Here is a 14,682-nt window from a genome sequence, read left to right as displayed (position 1 = left end):
ATTTCCTTATTGAGTTTGAGCCAGTCAGTTGTGTTGTGACAAGGTAGGGTTGATATACAGACGATAGCCCTATTTGGTAAAAGACCAAGTCCATATTATGCAAGAACAGCGCAAATAAGCAAAGAGAGATAACAGTTCATCATTACTTTAAGACATGAAGCTCAGTCAATCTGGAAAATTTCAAGAACAAATTTTCCAATCCAGAAAATTTCCTCAAGTGCAGTTGCAAAAACCACCAAGTGCTTTGATGAAACTTGCTCTCAATAGGACCGCCACAGGAAAGGAAGACCCCGAGTTACCTCTGCTGCAGAAGATGAGTTAATTTGAGTTACCAACCTCCGAAATTGCAGCCCAAATAAAAGCTTCACAGTGTTCAAGTAACAGACTCATCTCAACATCAACTGTTCAGAGGAGACTGCGTGAATCAGGCCTTCATGGTCGAATTGCTGCAAAGAAACCACTACTAAAGGACACCAATAAGAAGAGACTCGCTTGGGCCAAGAAACACAAGCAATGGACATTAGACAGGTGGAAATCTGTCCTTTGGTCTGATGAGTCCAAATTTGAGATTTGGCTATCACACATGGCTCCCACTGCATTCTGCAGAGATGCACCATCCCATCTGGTTTGCGCTTAGTGGGACTATAATTTGTTTTTCAACAGGACGATGACCCAAAACACACATCCACACTGTGTAAGGGCTATTTGACCAAGAAGGAGAGTGATTGAGTGCTGCATCAGATGACCTGACCTCCACAATCACCCGAACTCAACCCAACTGAGATGGTTTGGGATGAGTTGGACCACAGAGTGAAGGAAAAGCAGCCAACAAGTGCTCAGTATATGTGGGAACTCCTTCAAGACTGTTGGAAAAGCATTCCAGTAGAAGCTGGTTGAGAGAATGACAAGAGTTTGCAAAGCTGTCATCAAGGCAAAGGGTGGCTACTTTGAAGAATCTCAAATATAAAATATATTTCTGATTTGTTTAACACTTTTTTGGTTACTACATGATTCCAAGTGTGTTATTTCATAGCGTTGATGTCTTCACTATTATTCTACAATGTAGAAAATAGTCAAAATAAAGAAAAACCCTTGAATGAGTAGGTGTGTCCAAACTTTTGACTGGTACTCTATATATATCATAATAAGCAACTCGTTCAAAAATACTGAAGAATATTGAAATTTCGTCAATTACAGATTACATGACCCTCCCCTGGACTAGATAAAAAAAATACTAATCCCTCCCCTTGACTGAAATTGAAAAAGCATGACCCTCTCCTATTTTTCTCCCTTCAGAATACAATGAGCACTAACTGCCTCCACTTTCTTTTCATCTGTGCATGTGTGTACTATAGGCTTTGTAGAGCTGAGTCTGACGTACCAGATGCACCAGTTGGAGAGTTGCTGGTTGGACGTGCTGATGCTTGGTCTGATGTGGAGGTCTGTCGACCACCCTGGGAAACTCATCTTCTCAGCAGACCTAAAGCTCAACAGGTACAAATTCCTGAATTTCACTACTAAGCTCCAGTAAGAATAAGATGAGAATGATGTTGGTTACAGTATCTTCACCCTTTAAATTGCTGAGAGGTTGACATCCCATACATCTATGATCTGAAAATACAATAATACTGATTTTAATGTTTGCTTCAAACATACAGTCCTTGTATTTTTACATTCCTTATTGATTTGTTTTTTTTAGGTTCTTGAGTTAAGTTTGACTTTAAATTTTGGCCATATAAAACTCTGACTGCTGACAAATCACCTTTTGAATTGTCAGTAAACAAAAGGTTTATGGCTCTAAATCACACATGTCCCACTTTGTTTGTCAGAATTATATATTTGTGTTGTAGCCCAAAAAACTATAACATTGGGGTTTGTTTATTTAGGTGTAGTTCTGGTGTTGGGTGAATCTGATCAGTCCGGAAGGTAAGAGGATTTATTGGCCTTGAGGAAAATGATCTCATCCCTAAGACTAAGATACAATGTAATGGATGTGTGAGTGTGCGTATTTGATCCAGGCTGTTTCACAACTGGCGCACAATTGGCCCAGCGTCGTCCGGGTTTGGCCAGTGTAGGCCGTCATTGTAAATATGAATTTGTTCTTAACTGACTTACCTAGTTAAATAAAGGTAAAATAAAATGTTTACAAAAAAATGATGCATATTCCCACATACATTACACTGTATTTTAGTCTCAGGGATGAGAACATTCTCCCCAAGGCCAATAAATCCTCTTACCTTTCGTACCACTTGTCTATATGTGAGTGTGTGTGTGTACCACTTGTCTATATGTGAGTGTGTGTGTACCACTTGTCTATATGTGAGTGTGTGTGTACCACTTGTCTATATGTGAGTGTGTGTGTACCACTTGTCTATATGTGAGTGTGTGTGTACCGCTTGTCTATATGTGAGTGTGTGTGTACCGCTTGTCTATATGGGAGTTTGTGTACTACTTGTCTATATGTGAGTGTGTGTACTAATTGTCTACATGTGAGTAGGGGTATTACTTGTCTATATGTGAGTGTGTGTACCACTTGTCTATGTGTGTGTACCACTTGTGTCGTGACTTTACTTTCATTGAGGCAGCAGACAAAATCATTTGTCCTCTCAGTGTGGAGGATTGGAATGTGTGAATGGGCCCTATGGAGAATCTTACTCAAAACAGTAACATGCAATAAATGGATTTTGGGACAATATATTCCATCAGCCAAAATGGTGGTAATAACGATAGATGGAATATGAAAATGAATGTAATTTTTGTTATGTTATTAAAAGTTAAATGACGACGTTATAACAAAAACATTTTAACTTGAAGAGTTTCCATAATATGCACATGATGTTTACATATTGTACTTTTGGTTGGAAAATGTCCAGATTAAAGAGAACGTTTTTGTAAAATTGAACTGTGAAATTACTTGTCTAAACTTGATTAGAGTACAATCTTGATGCCTTGCCTCGTAACTACATACACCCAGAGAACTTGCCATGAAGGCGGAAACACCCAATTCTACCCTGGGGTATAAAACATGTGAGTTAAGAATTTACACATCAGACTAGGTGACCACGCACTGCAGCCAAGGTCCGAGTAGTCGCAATCCCAAAACGCAACACGAGGTTTCAAGACGTTACTAGAGTAATTCCCTGGACTATCTATCAGGCAGCCTGCCACAACGGAGACCTCCCGGACGCTCAGTAATTCCCTTGCCAGTGATGATTTTGTACAGCCTACCCCGGCTTCCCGAGAACCACGCTTACCTCCTCCTGAGCGCTATGTTGGGGACCCTGGAACCGGCCGGGCGTTTCTTTCCCAGTGCTCCCTCATCTTTGAGCTGCAGCCCTCTTCGTTCCCTTCGGAGGTGAGGAAGGTATTCGATCATCCGGTGCCCGGGAGAGATGCTCAACCTCAAGAAACAACCCCGTAGTGTGGCAGACTACACAGTAGACTTTCACACGTTGGCTGGCGAGAGTGCCTAGAACCTCGAGTCTCTGTTTGATACCTTTCTTCATGGACTATCCGAGGAGATTAAAGTTGAGCTCGCAGCTCGGGAGTTACTTCTGGACCTTGACTCCCACATAGTCTTAACAATAAGGCTCGATGGACCACTTGTCTATATGTGAGGGGGCGGAGGAGGGAGAAGAGGCCTGTTTTCATCTCTATTTGTTCATCCACGGCTACTTGCTCGCCCCCGAAGAACCCCGGAAGTCCCCGATGCCTGCGTTTCCGAGAGGATCCAAAGGCACTCGAGTCCCCTCGGGAATCATTGGGCACAGTGACTCATTTTCTACTGTGCCTACGAAACGGGGCAGAGCCAGGTAAGAGTACTATGGTGGGTCATACTGGGAGTTTTCTAACTCTCATTACTCGTACTCTCTTTCATGTTATCCTGCTGTGGGGTGACCCATCTAAATCTCTCAGAGTGCTCATTGACTCTGGAGCTGAGATTTATGAACGCTACTCTGGTATCAGAGCTGGGTATCTCCACACAACTCCTCTCTGTTCCCATGGACGCCAGAGCACTGGACGGACGTACCATAGGCAGGATCCCTCATAGTACGGTGCCCATTAACCTGTGTTTGTCGGGCAATCACAGTGAGTCCACACAGCTTCTTCTCATTGAATCTCCCCATGTTCCTGTTGTTTTGTGATTCTCATGGCTCCAGAGGCACAACTCCGTTATTGACTGGACCACTGGTTCTATCCTGGGTTGGAGCCCGTTCTGCCACTCACATTGCCTTCAGGCGGCTTAGCCTGCCCCGGGATGTCCTGCTGCGGTCTCTGGTAAAGCCTCGGATATCTCGTTCCAGCAGAATACCAGGACCTCCTGGAGGTGTTCATCAGCAAGGCTTGCGCTCCTCCCTCCGCATCGTCTCTACGATTGCGCTATTGATCTACACCCGGGCACAACACCGCCTCGTGGGTGACTATATTCCCTGTCTGGCCCTGAGACCAAGGCCATGGAGGAGTACATTTAGGACTTTCTGGCTGCTGGGAGCATTCATACTTTTGCTTCCCCTGCCGGCGCAGGGTTCTTCTTTGTGGGAAAAGAGGACAAGACCATGCGTCCATGTATTGACTACCGGGGCCTCAATTACATCACGGTGAAGAATTGCTACCCTCTACCACTCCTCTCCTCGGCTTTTGAACCTCTCCAGGGGACAACCATCTTTTCCAAGTTGGACCTTCTGAATGCATACCATCGAGTTTGGATACACAAAGGAGACGAGTGGAAGACGACCAACACAGCTAATGGACACAATGAGCACCTGGTCATGCCGTTTGAACTCACCAACGCTCCAGCAGTGTTCCAGGCCCTGGTCAATGATGTGCTCTGTGACATGATGAATGGATCTCTGTTTGTCTATCTCAACGACATCCTTGTTTTCTCCTGTTCCGCTCAAGAACACGTCAAGAACATGCCCGTCAAGACCTTCAAAGCCTCCTAGAGAACCAGTTTTTTGTGAAAGCTGAGAAGTGCAAATTCCACCACTCCACTATCTCCTTTCTGGGATACATCATCGCTGAAGGGAGTGTTCAGATGGTTCCTGAAAAGGTGAGAGTGGTGGTAAATTGGCCCCAACCCACATCCAGAGTGCAGCTGCAGCGTTTCTTGGGATTTGAACATTTCTACCGCCGCTTCATTCAGGCTACAGCACCCTGGCAGCTCCCCTCTCTGCACTCACTTCGCCAAAGGTGTTGTTCACATGGTCTCCTGTTGACAGGGCATTTTTGGACCTCAAGCGTCAGTTTACTATCTCCCCCATCCTCATCCATCCGGATCCGTCTGTCAGTTTGTGGTTGAGGTCAACGCTTCTGACATTGGAGTGGGGGCCGTCCTGTCCCAGCGGTCTGCTCAGGACCCAAAGCTGCATCCCTGTGTCTTCCTGTGCCATTGTCTCAACCCCGCTGAGAGAAAATACGACGTAGGAAATCGGGAACTTCTGGCGGTCAAGATTGCATTGGAGTGGAGGCACTGGCTGGAAGGGGCAGAACATACATTTTTGGTGTGGACCAATCATAAGAATTTAGAATATCTCTGCACTGCCAAGCGCCTTAATTCTAGGCAGGCCCATTGGCCTGTCTATATGTGAGTGTCTGTAATACTTGTCTAAGGATGTGCATGGCGTTTGAGTATAGTAGGTGTGCACATGTGCTGCTATATCTATTTGCCAATCTTTGAGTTTACATGTCTGAACTGTTACACAAGTGTACATGTCTGTGAGTGTGTGTTATATAATATGTCTCTTTCACTCTGTGTGTGACTGTGTGCTTGTAGGGAAGAGGGGAACTGTGTGGAGGGAATCATGATTATATTTGACATGCTACTGGCAGCCACCACTAGGTTTCGAGAGCTGAACCTCCAGAGAGAGGAGTATGTCTGTCTGAAAGCCATGATCCTCCTCAACTCCAGTAAGTCAAATAATCAGTACTTCTGTACAGTGACATGTTGTAAGATCAGAGGCTGGGCTATTATCAATTATCAAAGCCAGATTTACTCACAAATAAACCTTGATGAAGCCCAAGTTCACCATACAACAGATAGCTCTAACATCCAGTGACAGGTGATTAACCAAAATTGACAAACAATTTTCACTAAATGTGAATACAGTACCACTGTAGCCAAGATACACAAGCAATAGCCCCCGATGGTGGCATATTTCATATCATCCAACAAAATGTATAACCAATAGGTAGCATTAAAATACCAATACAAGCACACATTTAATCCGAGTAGTTTGCAATGCAAACTCCTTAGCCTTTCAGAATGGATATACAATTCCTCCAATGAACCGCTTGCATCATGCACATACACACATGATAATAATAATAATAACATTATGTGAACAATTATTATACACATTATAATAATATTATAATACTGAAATATTATTATACACATTATGCACACACATATAATAAAGTTCTAACAAAATGTCAATATCAACAATCAAAATGACTGAAAAATGCAGTTCAAAAGATTAAAAGTGTCTCATCAAAACAAAATTCTAGCTTGATAAATCAAATGCATCAAAGGGATGTTTTCTATTTTCATGTTTCATGTTCATTCAACAGTAGCCTAACCCGCAAATCGCAAAGTATTTAGGCTTAACTTTACCTGTAAATGAAGTCCATTCATCTGTCCTTCAGGGTGAACCTCTCTGTGACAGTGTTGCAGGGCCAAGGATGACAAAATGATCAAACCTTGCTTACATTTGAAAGCTACAATTGTCCAAAATGTTATAAAACAGTCATCTCTGATCGGCTGTCTGTTCTGGGTTGCTGTGCATTCGATCAGATGATTTTCTGATCCTTCCTCTGATGAAGGTCAGGAAGCAGAGCTATTGCTCTCCTTCTGAATTACACCAAGATTTCCTTAGAAAATTGTTTGAGGTGCAGTATACCACCTAAATATGAGGTTGTTTTTGCTAGCTAGCATTGTTCAGTTCAAAGGATGTGAGTGCCTAATTATGTACAGTGCATTCGAAAAGTTTTCAGACCCCCTTTAGCCTTGTTCTAAAATTGATTAAATTGTTTATTTCCCGCATTCAATCTACACAAAATACTCCATAATGACAAAGCAAAAACAGGTTTTTAGAAATGTTTGCAAATGTATTAAAAAGGACAAACATGTCACATTTACATCTCAGTACTTTCTTGAAGCACCTTTGGCAGCAATTACAACCTCAATTCTTATTGGGTATGGCTATACAAGCTTGGCACACCTGTATTTGGGTTTCATTATTCTCTGCAGATCCTCTCAAGCTCTGTCAGGTTGGATGGGGAGTGTCGCTGCACAGCTATTTTTAGGTCTCTCCAGAGATATTCGATCGAGTTCAAGTTCGGGCTCTAACTGGGCCTCTCAAGGACATTCAGAGAATTCTCCCGAAGCCACTCCTGTGTTGTCTTGGCTGTGTGTTTAGGGTAGTTGTCCTGTTGGAAGGTGAACCATTTTGAGCCTGTAATCTAACCCACAAATGCTGATGCTCCAGATACTCAACTAGTCTAAAGATGGACAGTTTTATTGCTTCTTTAATCAGGACTACAGTTTTCAGCTGTGCAAACATAATTGCAAAAGTTTTTTTTTTTTTTTTTTTTTTTTATGTATTTTTTTTATTATATATTTTTTTTAGCCCTTTTTCTCCTCAATTTCGTAGTATCCAATTGTTGTAGTAGCTACTATCTTGTCTCATTTCTACAACTCCCGTACGGGCTCGGGAGAGACGAAGGTTGAAAGTCATGCGTCCTCCGATACACAACCCAGCCAGCCGTACTGCTTCTTAACACAGCGAGCATCCAACCCGGAAGCCAGCCGCACCAATGTGTCGGAGGCTACACCGTGCACCTGGCAACCTTGGTTAGCGCGCACTGCGCCCGGCCCGCCACAGGAGTCGCTGGTGCGCGATGAGACAAGGACATCCCTACCGACCAAGCCCTCCCTAACCCGGACGACGCTAGGCCAATTGTGCGTCGCCCCACGGACCTCCCGGTCGCGGACGGTTACGACAGAGCCTGGGCGCGAACCCAGGGACTCTGATGGCAAAAGGGTTTTCTAACGATCAATTAGCCTTTTAAAATCATAAACTTGGATTAGCTAACACAACGTGACATTGGAACACAGGAAGAATGATGGTTGCTGATAATGGACCTCCTCGCTACGGAGATATTCCATAAAAAATCAGCCGTTTCCAGCTACAATAGTCATTTACAACAATAACAATGTCTACACTGTATTTATGATCAATTTCATGTTATATTAATGGACAAAAACTGTGCTTTTCCTTCAAAAACAAGGACATTTCTATGTGGCCCCAAACTTTTGAATGGTAGTGTATATTTTGAAAGAGGTGTTGATCATCATTATTTGGCCCATATAGATCAATTAGCCAGATCTGTTTTTGGTCCAATAGGATATTTAAAATAATCCATCTTCCTTGAGGAACTGTTTGCACAGTTTTCACAATCAGATCAACATTGCTATTAATTAGTATTATTACCCCTTTTTGAGTTTCTTTGCCCATGACAAAAATATTTTCCTCCCTCCCAGTTCTTTTCCCACCGAACCTCATCTATATTTGTAGAGTGAATCAATCAATCAATCAAATGTGTTTATAAAGCCCTTCTTACATCAGCTGACAAAGTGCTGTACAGAAACCCAGCCTAATAGCCAAAACAGCAAGCAATGCAGGTGTAGAAGCACGGTGGCTAGGAAAAACTTTCTAGGCTGGAACCTAGGAAGAAACCTAGAGAGGATCCAGGTTTTGCGGGGTGGCCAGTCCTCTTCTGGCTGTGCCAGGTGGAGATTATAACAGAACATGGCCAAGATGTTCAAATATTCATAGATGACCAGCAGAGTCAAATAATAATAATCACAGTGGTTGTAGAGGGTGCAACAGGTCAGCACCTCAAGAGTATATGTCAGTTGGCTTTTCATAGCCGATCATTTAGAGTATCTCTACCACTCTTGCTGTCTCTAGAGAGTTGAAAACAGCAGGTCTGGGACAAGGTAGCACGTCCGGTGAACAGGTCAGGGTTCCATAGCCGCAGGTGAACTGGGGACAGCAAGGAGTCATCAGGCCAGGTAGTCCCGATGCATGGTCCTAGGGATAAGGTCCTTTGAGAGAAAGGAAGAAAGAGAAAAAGAGAGAAAGAGAAAGAGAGAGAATTAGAGAGAGCATACTTAAATTCACACAGGACACCGGATAAGACAGGAGAAACACTCCAGATATAACAGACTGACCCTAGCCCCCGACACATAAACTATCATAAATACTAGAGTGTTTTCCTGTAAAGCAGCACAAATAATAGAGTGAGTTTCCTGTAAACAAAATATATGATATTCTTTCTCCTTTAGCCAGGTAAAAATGTATTACTATTATACCAAGTTCTTGTCCATTACATACAAGACATATTTCATGTAGTCCTCATTATATCCTGTTTAATTCCGACAAAAAAAGGATGAAGGAAAAAGGAACAGATTCTAACGCTAATGACTGCCAGTAAAAGTGAGTTTTAGGCATCACACTAGCCATAAAGTCATACTTAAGTTTAACTTACAATCGACCCTGACACAGCCATGGCACGATAGCCAAGAATACATGCATTACTGACAATCCAGAACGACCCACACACTTTTTGTTTTTATTCCAGGATCTATCACCTCAGCTGTTTTACACCTAGGCCTATATCATTAGGATCAAGAATATAAAAGGTAGTGTAAATAGCTTATATAGAATAATAAACTGGGTCGCTTGAGCCCTGAACACTGACTGCTGAGAGGCGTGGTACATCAGATTGTACACCACGGGCACGACAAAGCACCAATATTTAACACTCTAACTACGCTGACAACCAGCCTCAATAGCAATAAGGGGTTTGTGGTATATTGCCTACACACCACAGCCAAGGCCTGCATCCCAGCACACCGTGTTGCGTCGTGCGTAGAAGAGCCCCCAGATGGGGCATATTGGCCATTATTTGTAGGACATTGTTTTTGCACCAGCAACAGACATATTTATTACCATGGAGCTGCTCAAAATCACGGCTGGCGAGAAGGATGAGGAAATCCGCCCACTCCCATGCTTCACAGAATTAGAACAACCCTTTATGGATGGGCGAGAGGCAGGATAATTTGAGGCCGTTGCTCCCGGCGCTTGGTGCAGGCGTTTGACAGATGGAGAATCCCTGAACGATCCAGACGAGGGACGGAAGGTTGCCAACATTGACTTCGAAATCGTAGTATTAGGCACTGCGGCTGCAGATACCCCCAGCGACGAAGGTGCAAGAAGATCAGAACGGCGAAACTATTTGTTGTTTGTATCTTCTCTTGTTGGGAGTGTAGACTGCTTTGCGGGAGTCCGCAGTCTTCGGCTTCCATGGCTTGTGTTATGCAATCATCGATGATTGCCTTGCTCCTCTTGCCAGGCTCCTTCGACTCTGCTATCAGATGGGGGAGCTCTGGGCAACACTGGCAAGTCGGATAACGACAAACGACAAGACCGGAGATGCATCCAATAAGCGTGAATGCCGTCCAGCCACCGGCATAGAAAATTTAAACATTCCACTCTGTGTTTTCCCCAGTTTCTTACGTAGGCTGGAGACCTGCATGATCAAGGAAGCCACCTTAAGCCTATAATTCTTGACAAGAAGACCATTGCCGCATTGGAGTGATCCGGTTTGTCCCAAAATAAAGCGCAGTAGATATAGCTTCTACAGTGCTTGAACAGTTCATTTATTTCTCCAGACAAAGAGGGTTCGATTGCAAGACTTCGTTAGCTTGATGGCTAGCAGCTTACCGTACCTGTCAAGCAGGCTTCCACCTCTCCGTTAAGCGGGATTCCAGGACAAGAAATTGCGGTCCTAGCCTTTAAAAGCTAACCGCGTCACAGAATCCACGCAAGAACAATTTCAATATTCAAATTTAATGAATATAGGTTTAAACTACGACTCGGTGAAACATAAGATATTACAGTTTTTAATGTCCAGTTGGTAGGATAGTTTCGACCGTAGATCATAGAGTTTGTTTTCCGGTGATTACACTTTAGCCAATAGAACTGATGGTAGTGGCAATTTACTGACTAGCCTAAGATTCTTCACAAGCCACCAGGACCTTCTCTCTCTGTATCTCCGCCTTTTCTTCACATAAATGACAGGGATTTGGGGCTGGTCTCCGTAAAGCAGTATATCCTTCGCTTCGGACTCATAAAAAAAAATATTTGTCAATTTCGAGATGAGTAATCACTGTTTTGAAGTCCAGAAGCTCTTTTCAGCCATAAGAGATGGTAGCAGCAACTTTAAATTACTGCACAACTTGTACTACGTTAGCCTAATATGATCCACTATCGCTAGCGATCCTAAGGAACAACCACACAAACGTGACAGGAAAGGACGGTAAACGATGCAATGGAATTCATAAAAAATGTAAGGAAACAAACACTAAAATCTGTGACAGTTATAAATGTACTTTATGTGAGTATGTGTGACCGACCGGCTCAAATCGGTCTTATGTAGCAACATTTGAAATTGTTTTTTACATTGGATAAAAGTAGAGACTCAGCTGTACAATTGTATGTCATACACTACAGTTGAAGAACAATGGGAAAGTAATTCTGCTTTGAAAGTTGATAAACTTGTAAAAACTCACTTTTGAGAAAATGGCTATTGAATGTTTTGGTAAACTTATTGGAGAGAGCTTTTTTGTCTACACACATTCAGCATCATTCAAACCCTCTTAAGATTTAGCCCCACCAATCTCTTTAAGGATTTGCGTTGTCTGGTTCTGGTGAGTTTGTGCCCATAGGTGACGTTGTTGCCGGGGTCAGTTGTTGTTCCAGCCTCTGTCAGCATTTGCGGATAGTCTGAGCACTGATGGACTGGTGTAACTCGGGCAGTTGTTGTTGCCATCCTGTACCTGTCCTACAGGTGTGATGTTCGGATGTACTGATCCTGTGCAGGTGTTGTTACACGTGGTCTGCCACTGTGAGGGCGATCAGCTGTTCGTCCTGTCTCCCTGTAGCGCTGTCTTAGGCGTCTCACAGTACGGACCACAACTGCAGTCCTCATGCCTCCTTGTAGCATGCCTAAGGCACGTTCACACAGATGAACAGGGACCCTGGGCATCTTTCTTTTGGTGTTTTTCAGAGTCAGTAGAGAGGCCTCTTTAGCGTCCTAAGTTTTCATAACTGTGACCTTAATTGCCTACCGTCTGTAAGCTGTTAGTGTCTTAACGACCGTTCCACAGGTGTATGTTCATTAGTTGTTTATAGTTCATTGAGCAAGCATGTGAAACCGTGTTTAAGCCCTTTACAATGAAGATCTGTGAAGTTATTAGGAATTATCTTTGAAAGACAGGGTCCTGAAAAAGGGACATTTCCTTTTTTGCTGAGTTTATTAAAAAAAAAGCTGTGTTAGACAGGACTACCTACACATACTAACCAGCTCAAATAGACAGAAGTGTACTATGTGGCAGACCAATCTGAACTCATCTCATGTTCAGCCCACTCATTATCTGTATTTTTCTGTGGCTAAACCAACTAGGCTTGTAATTTAACAATGGCATACACATTTGTTATTAAGGCAAATGAAAGTTCACATGTTCCAGAAGGCACTTCTGCCAATAAATATTTGATTTAAAACATTGCGTTCAATGGCTCTCCTGTGAAGTAGAGCCCCGCGAAATATGCCTAGTTTCCTGAAACGGGTCACAAATCTGACGGTCAGTAGCGGTGTGTGGGTAAAATCACTGAGGAAGCCAAGCCAGTAAAAAATACATATTACAACCTATGTTGTGATAATTGCGTTGTTTGCTCTATAACCCATTCGTTCATATACAATAAGGCTGTGACAACAAAAAGACAACAGTCACACATACCACACAAATTTCTCTACACATACCTTTGTTTCATCACAAAACTGAGCTTCATCTGTCTGAAGTCCACAGCATAGCCAAGCAAGTTAATGTTTTAGACAGTTAACTTAACAACTACTGATTTACAACCACAGAGTTACCGCAAGTCAGTACAAAGACAAAAGGAACATCGCTATTCCATCACTATTTCAACTTAAACATCATCAAATCAAGAAAGGCTAAATATACAGTACCAGTCAAAAGTTTGGACACACCTACTCATTCAAGGGTTTTTCTTTATTTTGACTATTTTCTACATTGTAGAATAATAGTAAATACCTCAAAATGATGCAAGAACACATATGGAATCATGTATTAACCAAAAAAGTGTTAAACAAATCAAAAATACATTTTATATTTGAGATTCTTCAAAGTAGCCACCCTTTGCCTTGATGACAGCTTTGCCTACTCTTGGCATGTTTTTAAAACTCATGCATAAAAAGGGAATTATGTTCCATTTACATACACTTAACTCTGGTCGGAATTCCCCCTAAATGAAAAGTCAGTTTACATATGGTCTATGTTTGTGTCCACCAGTAGACATATGCTCTACCTCTCCGGAGATGGCAGAGGATCTGGAGAGCAAGGGGAAGCTGCAGCTTCTGTTGGACTCAGTGACAGATGCCCTGGTGTGGGCCATCTCCAAACAAGGCCTGTCCTTCCAGCTGCAGTCAACCCGCCTTTCCCACCTCCTCATGTTGCTCTCAGACATCCGCCACGTCAGGTAGACTACAGCTACACCAGCTACAGCTACGTAATCACTAGCAGCAAAAAGAGCCTTCTTTAAGAGTCTACTTAGTTACTATCTGTTTAGACATTCATCAACACTTTTTTAGATCAAAGTGGCATAATTGTATGTTTTTAGTTGTTTGTCAAAACTACATTTCTATGCTCCTCCTCTCCACTGTCTCATTAGTGGCAAAGGCATAAACCACCTCTCCGGCATGAAGAATAATAATATTGTGCAGGTCTCCGACCTGCTCTTGGAAATGCTCACCAACACATGCCACAGAAGCCGTATGTCCGCACCTCTTGACCCCTCTAATCACGACCTCACCGTGCTCCCAGCAGCCCAAGCCCCTGCCCCTGCCCCTACCCAGGCTTCAGCCTCTGCTGTGGACCCCCAGTTCCAGCCACATTCCCTATAGCCACCATCCCAAACACTTGAGAGCAGTAAGTAAGCCAAACACTTGAGAGCAGTAAGTAACTCATGAAGTTGGGTTAGCCACTGAAGACCTAGAATGTATATTTACCAATACTCCATGAATCATAATCCGATGTGTTCTCCTTCTCCGGGTATATCCACCCAGGGTGCTGGCCAGCTGAGGGTAGATGTATGCCTCAGTGAGTGGGAAAGTGACAGAATACAGCGTGGGACATGGGTGGAGACGTCCTGAGACTGTAAAGCACCCCACAGGGGTGACTGGACAGAAAGAGAGGCCAGACTAGCACTAGGACAAGTGATGGATCTGACCGAAGTCCACTCTCTGGGACAGTGGACATAATTCTCAATAGATTGACAAAGAGAAACTCGTAGAAAGACTGCAGAATGTGTCATTGTGAAGTAAATTTATTTTTTGTGATTTCCTTATAAATATGTAGTTGGTAAGTGTACTTATGCATCTTGATCATGCTCTGTCCCTCCTGTAATGATGTGGGACTTGTGCTGTTTATCTGATGTTCAATGTCAAAGCCATGTTTGTATTTATAGAAAACCCACATCCAGAGATTGTAATTTCAAGACATTTTAGACCCAATTGAATTTCAACCAAACATCTTAT

General features: G+C 43.0%; 1 protein-coding gene across 1 annotated transcript in view; it reads left to right on the top strand.

The window, feature by feature from the left end:
• LOC139383594 (estrogen receptor beta-like) overlaps positions 1 to 14,049 on the top strand; it is a 29,429-nt gene extending 15,380 nt beyond the window's left edge. Inside the window, exons 5-8 of the mRNA XM_071128160.1 lie at positions 1,356 to 1,494; positions 5,774 to 5,907; positions 13,442 to 13,625; positions 13,818 to 14,049. Of these exons, the coding sequence (XP_070984261.1) occupies positions 1,356 to 1,494; positions 5,774 to 5,907; positions 13,442 to 13,625; positions 13,818 to 14,049 (689 nt within the window). The remainder of the gene's footprint in view (positions 1 to 1,355; positions 1,495 to 5,773; positions 5,908 to 13,441; positions 13,626 to 13,817) is intronic.
• The last annotated feature ends 633 nt before the right edge of the window (positions 14,050 to 14,682 follow it).

This window comes from Oncorhynchus clarkii, chromosome 25 (assembly GCF_045791955.1).
Source record: "Oncorhynchus clarkii lewisi isolate Uvic-CL-2024 chromosome 25, UVic_Ocla_1.0, whole genome shotgun sequence".
Classification (NCBI taxonomy): domain Eukaryota; kingdom Metazoa; phylum Chordata; class Actinopteri; order Salmoniformes; family Salmonidae; genus Oncorhynchus; species Oncorhynchus clarkii.
Note: the sequence above shows the minus strand (reverse complement) of the source record. Positions and strands in the feature narration are given on the sequence as shown.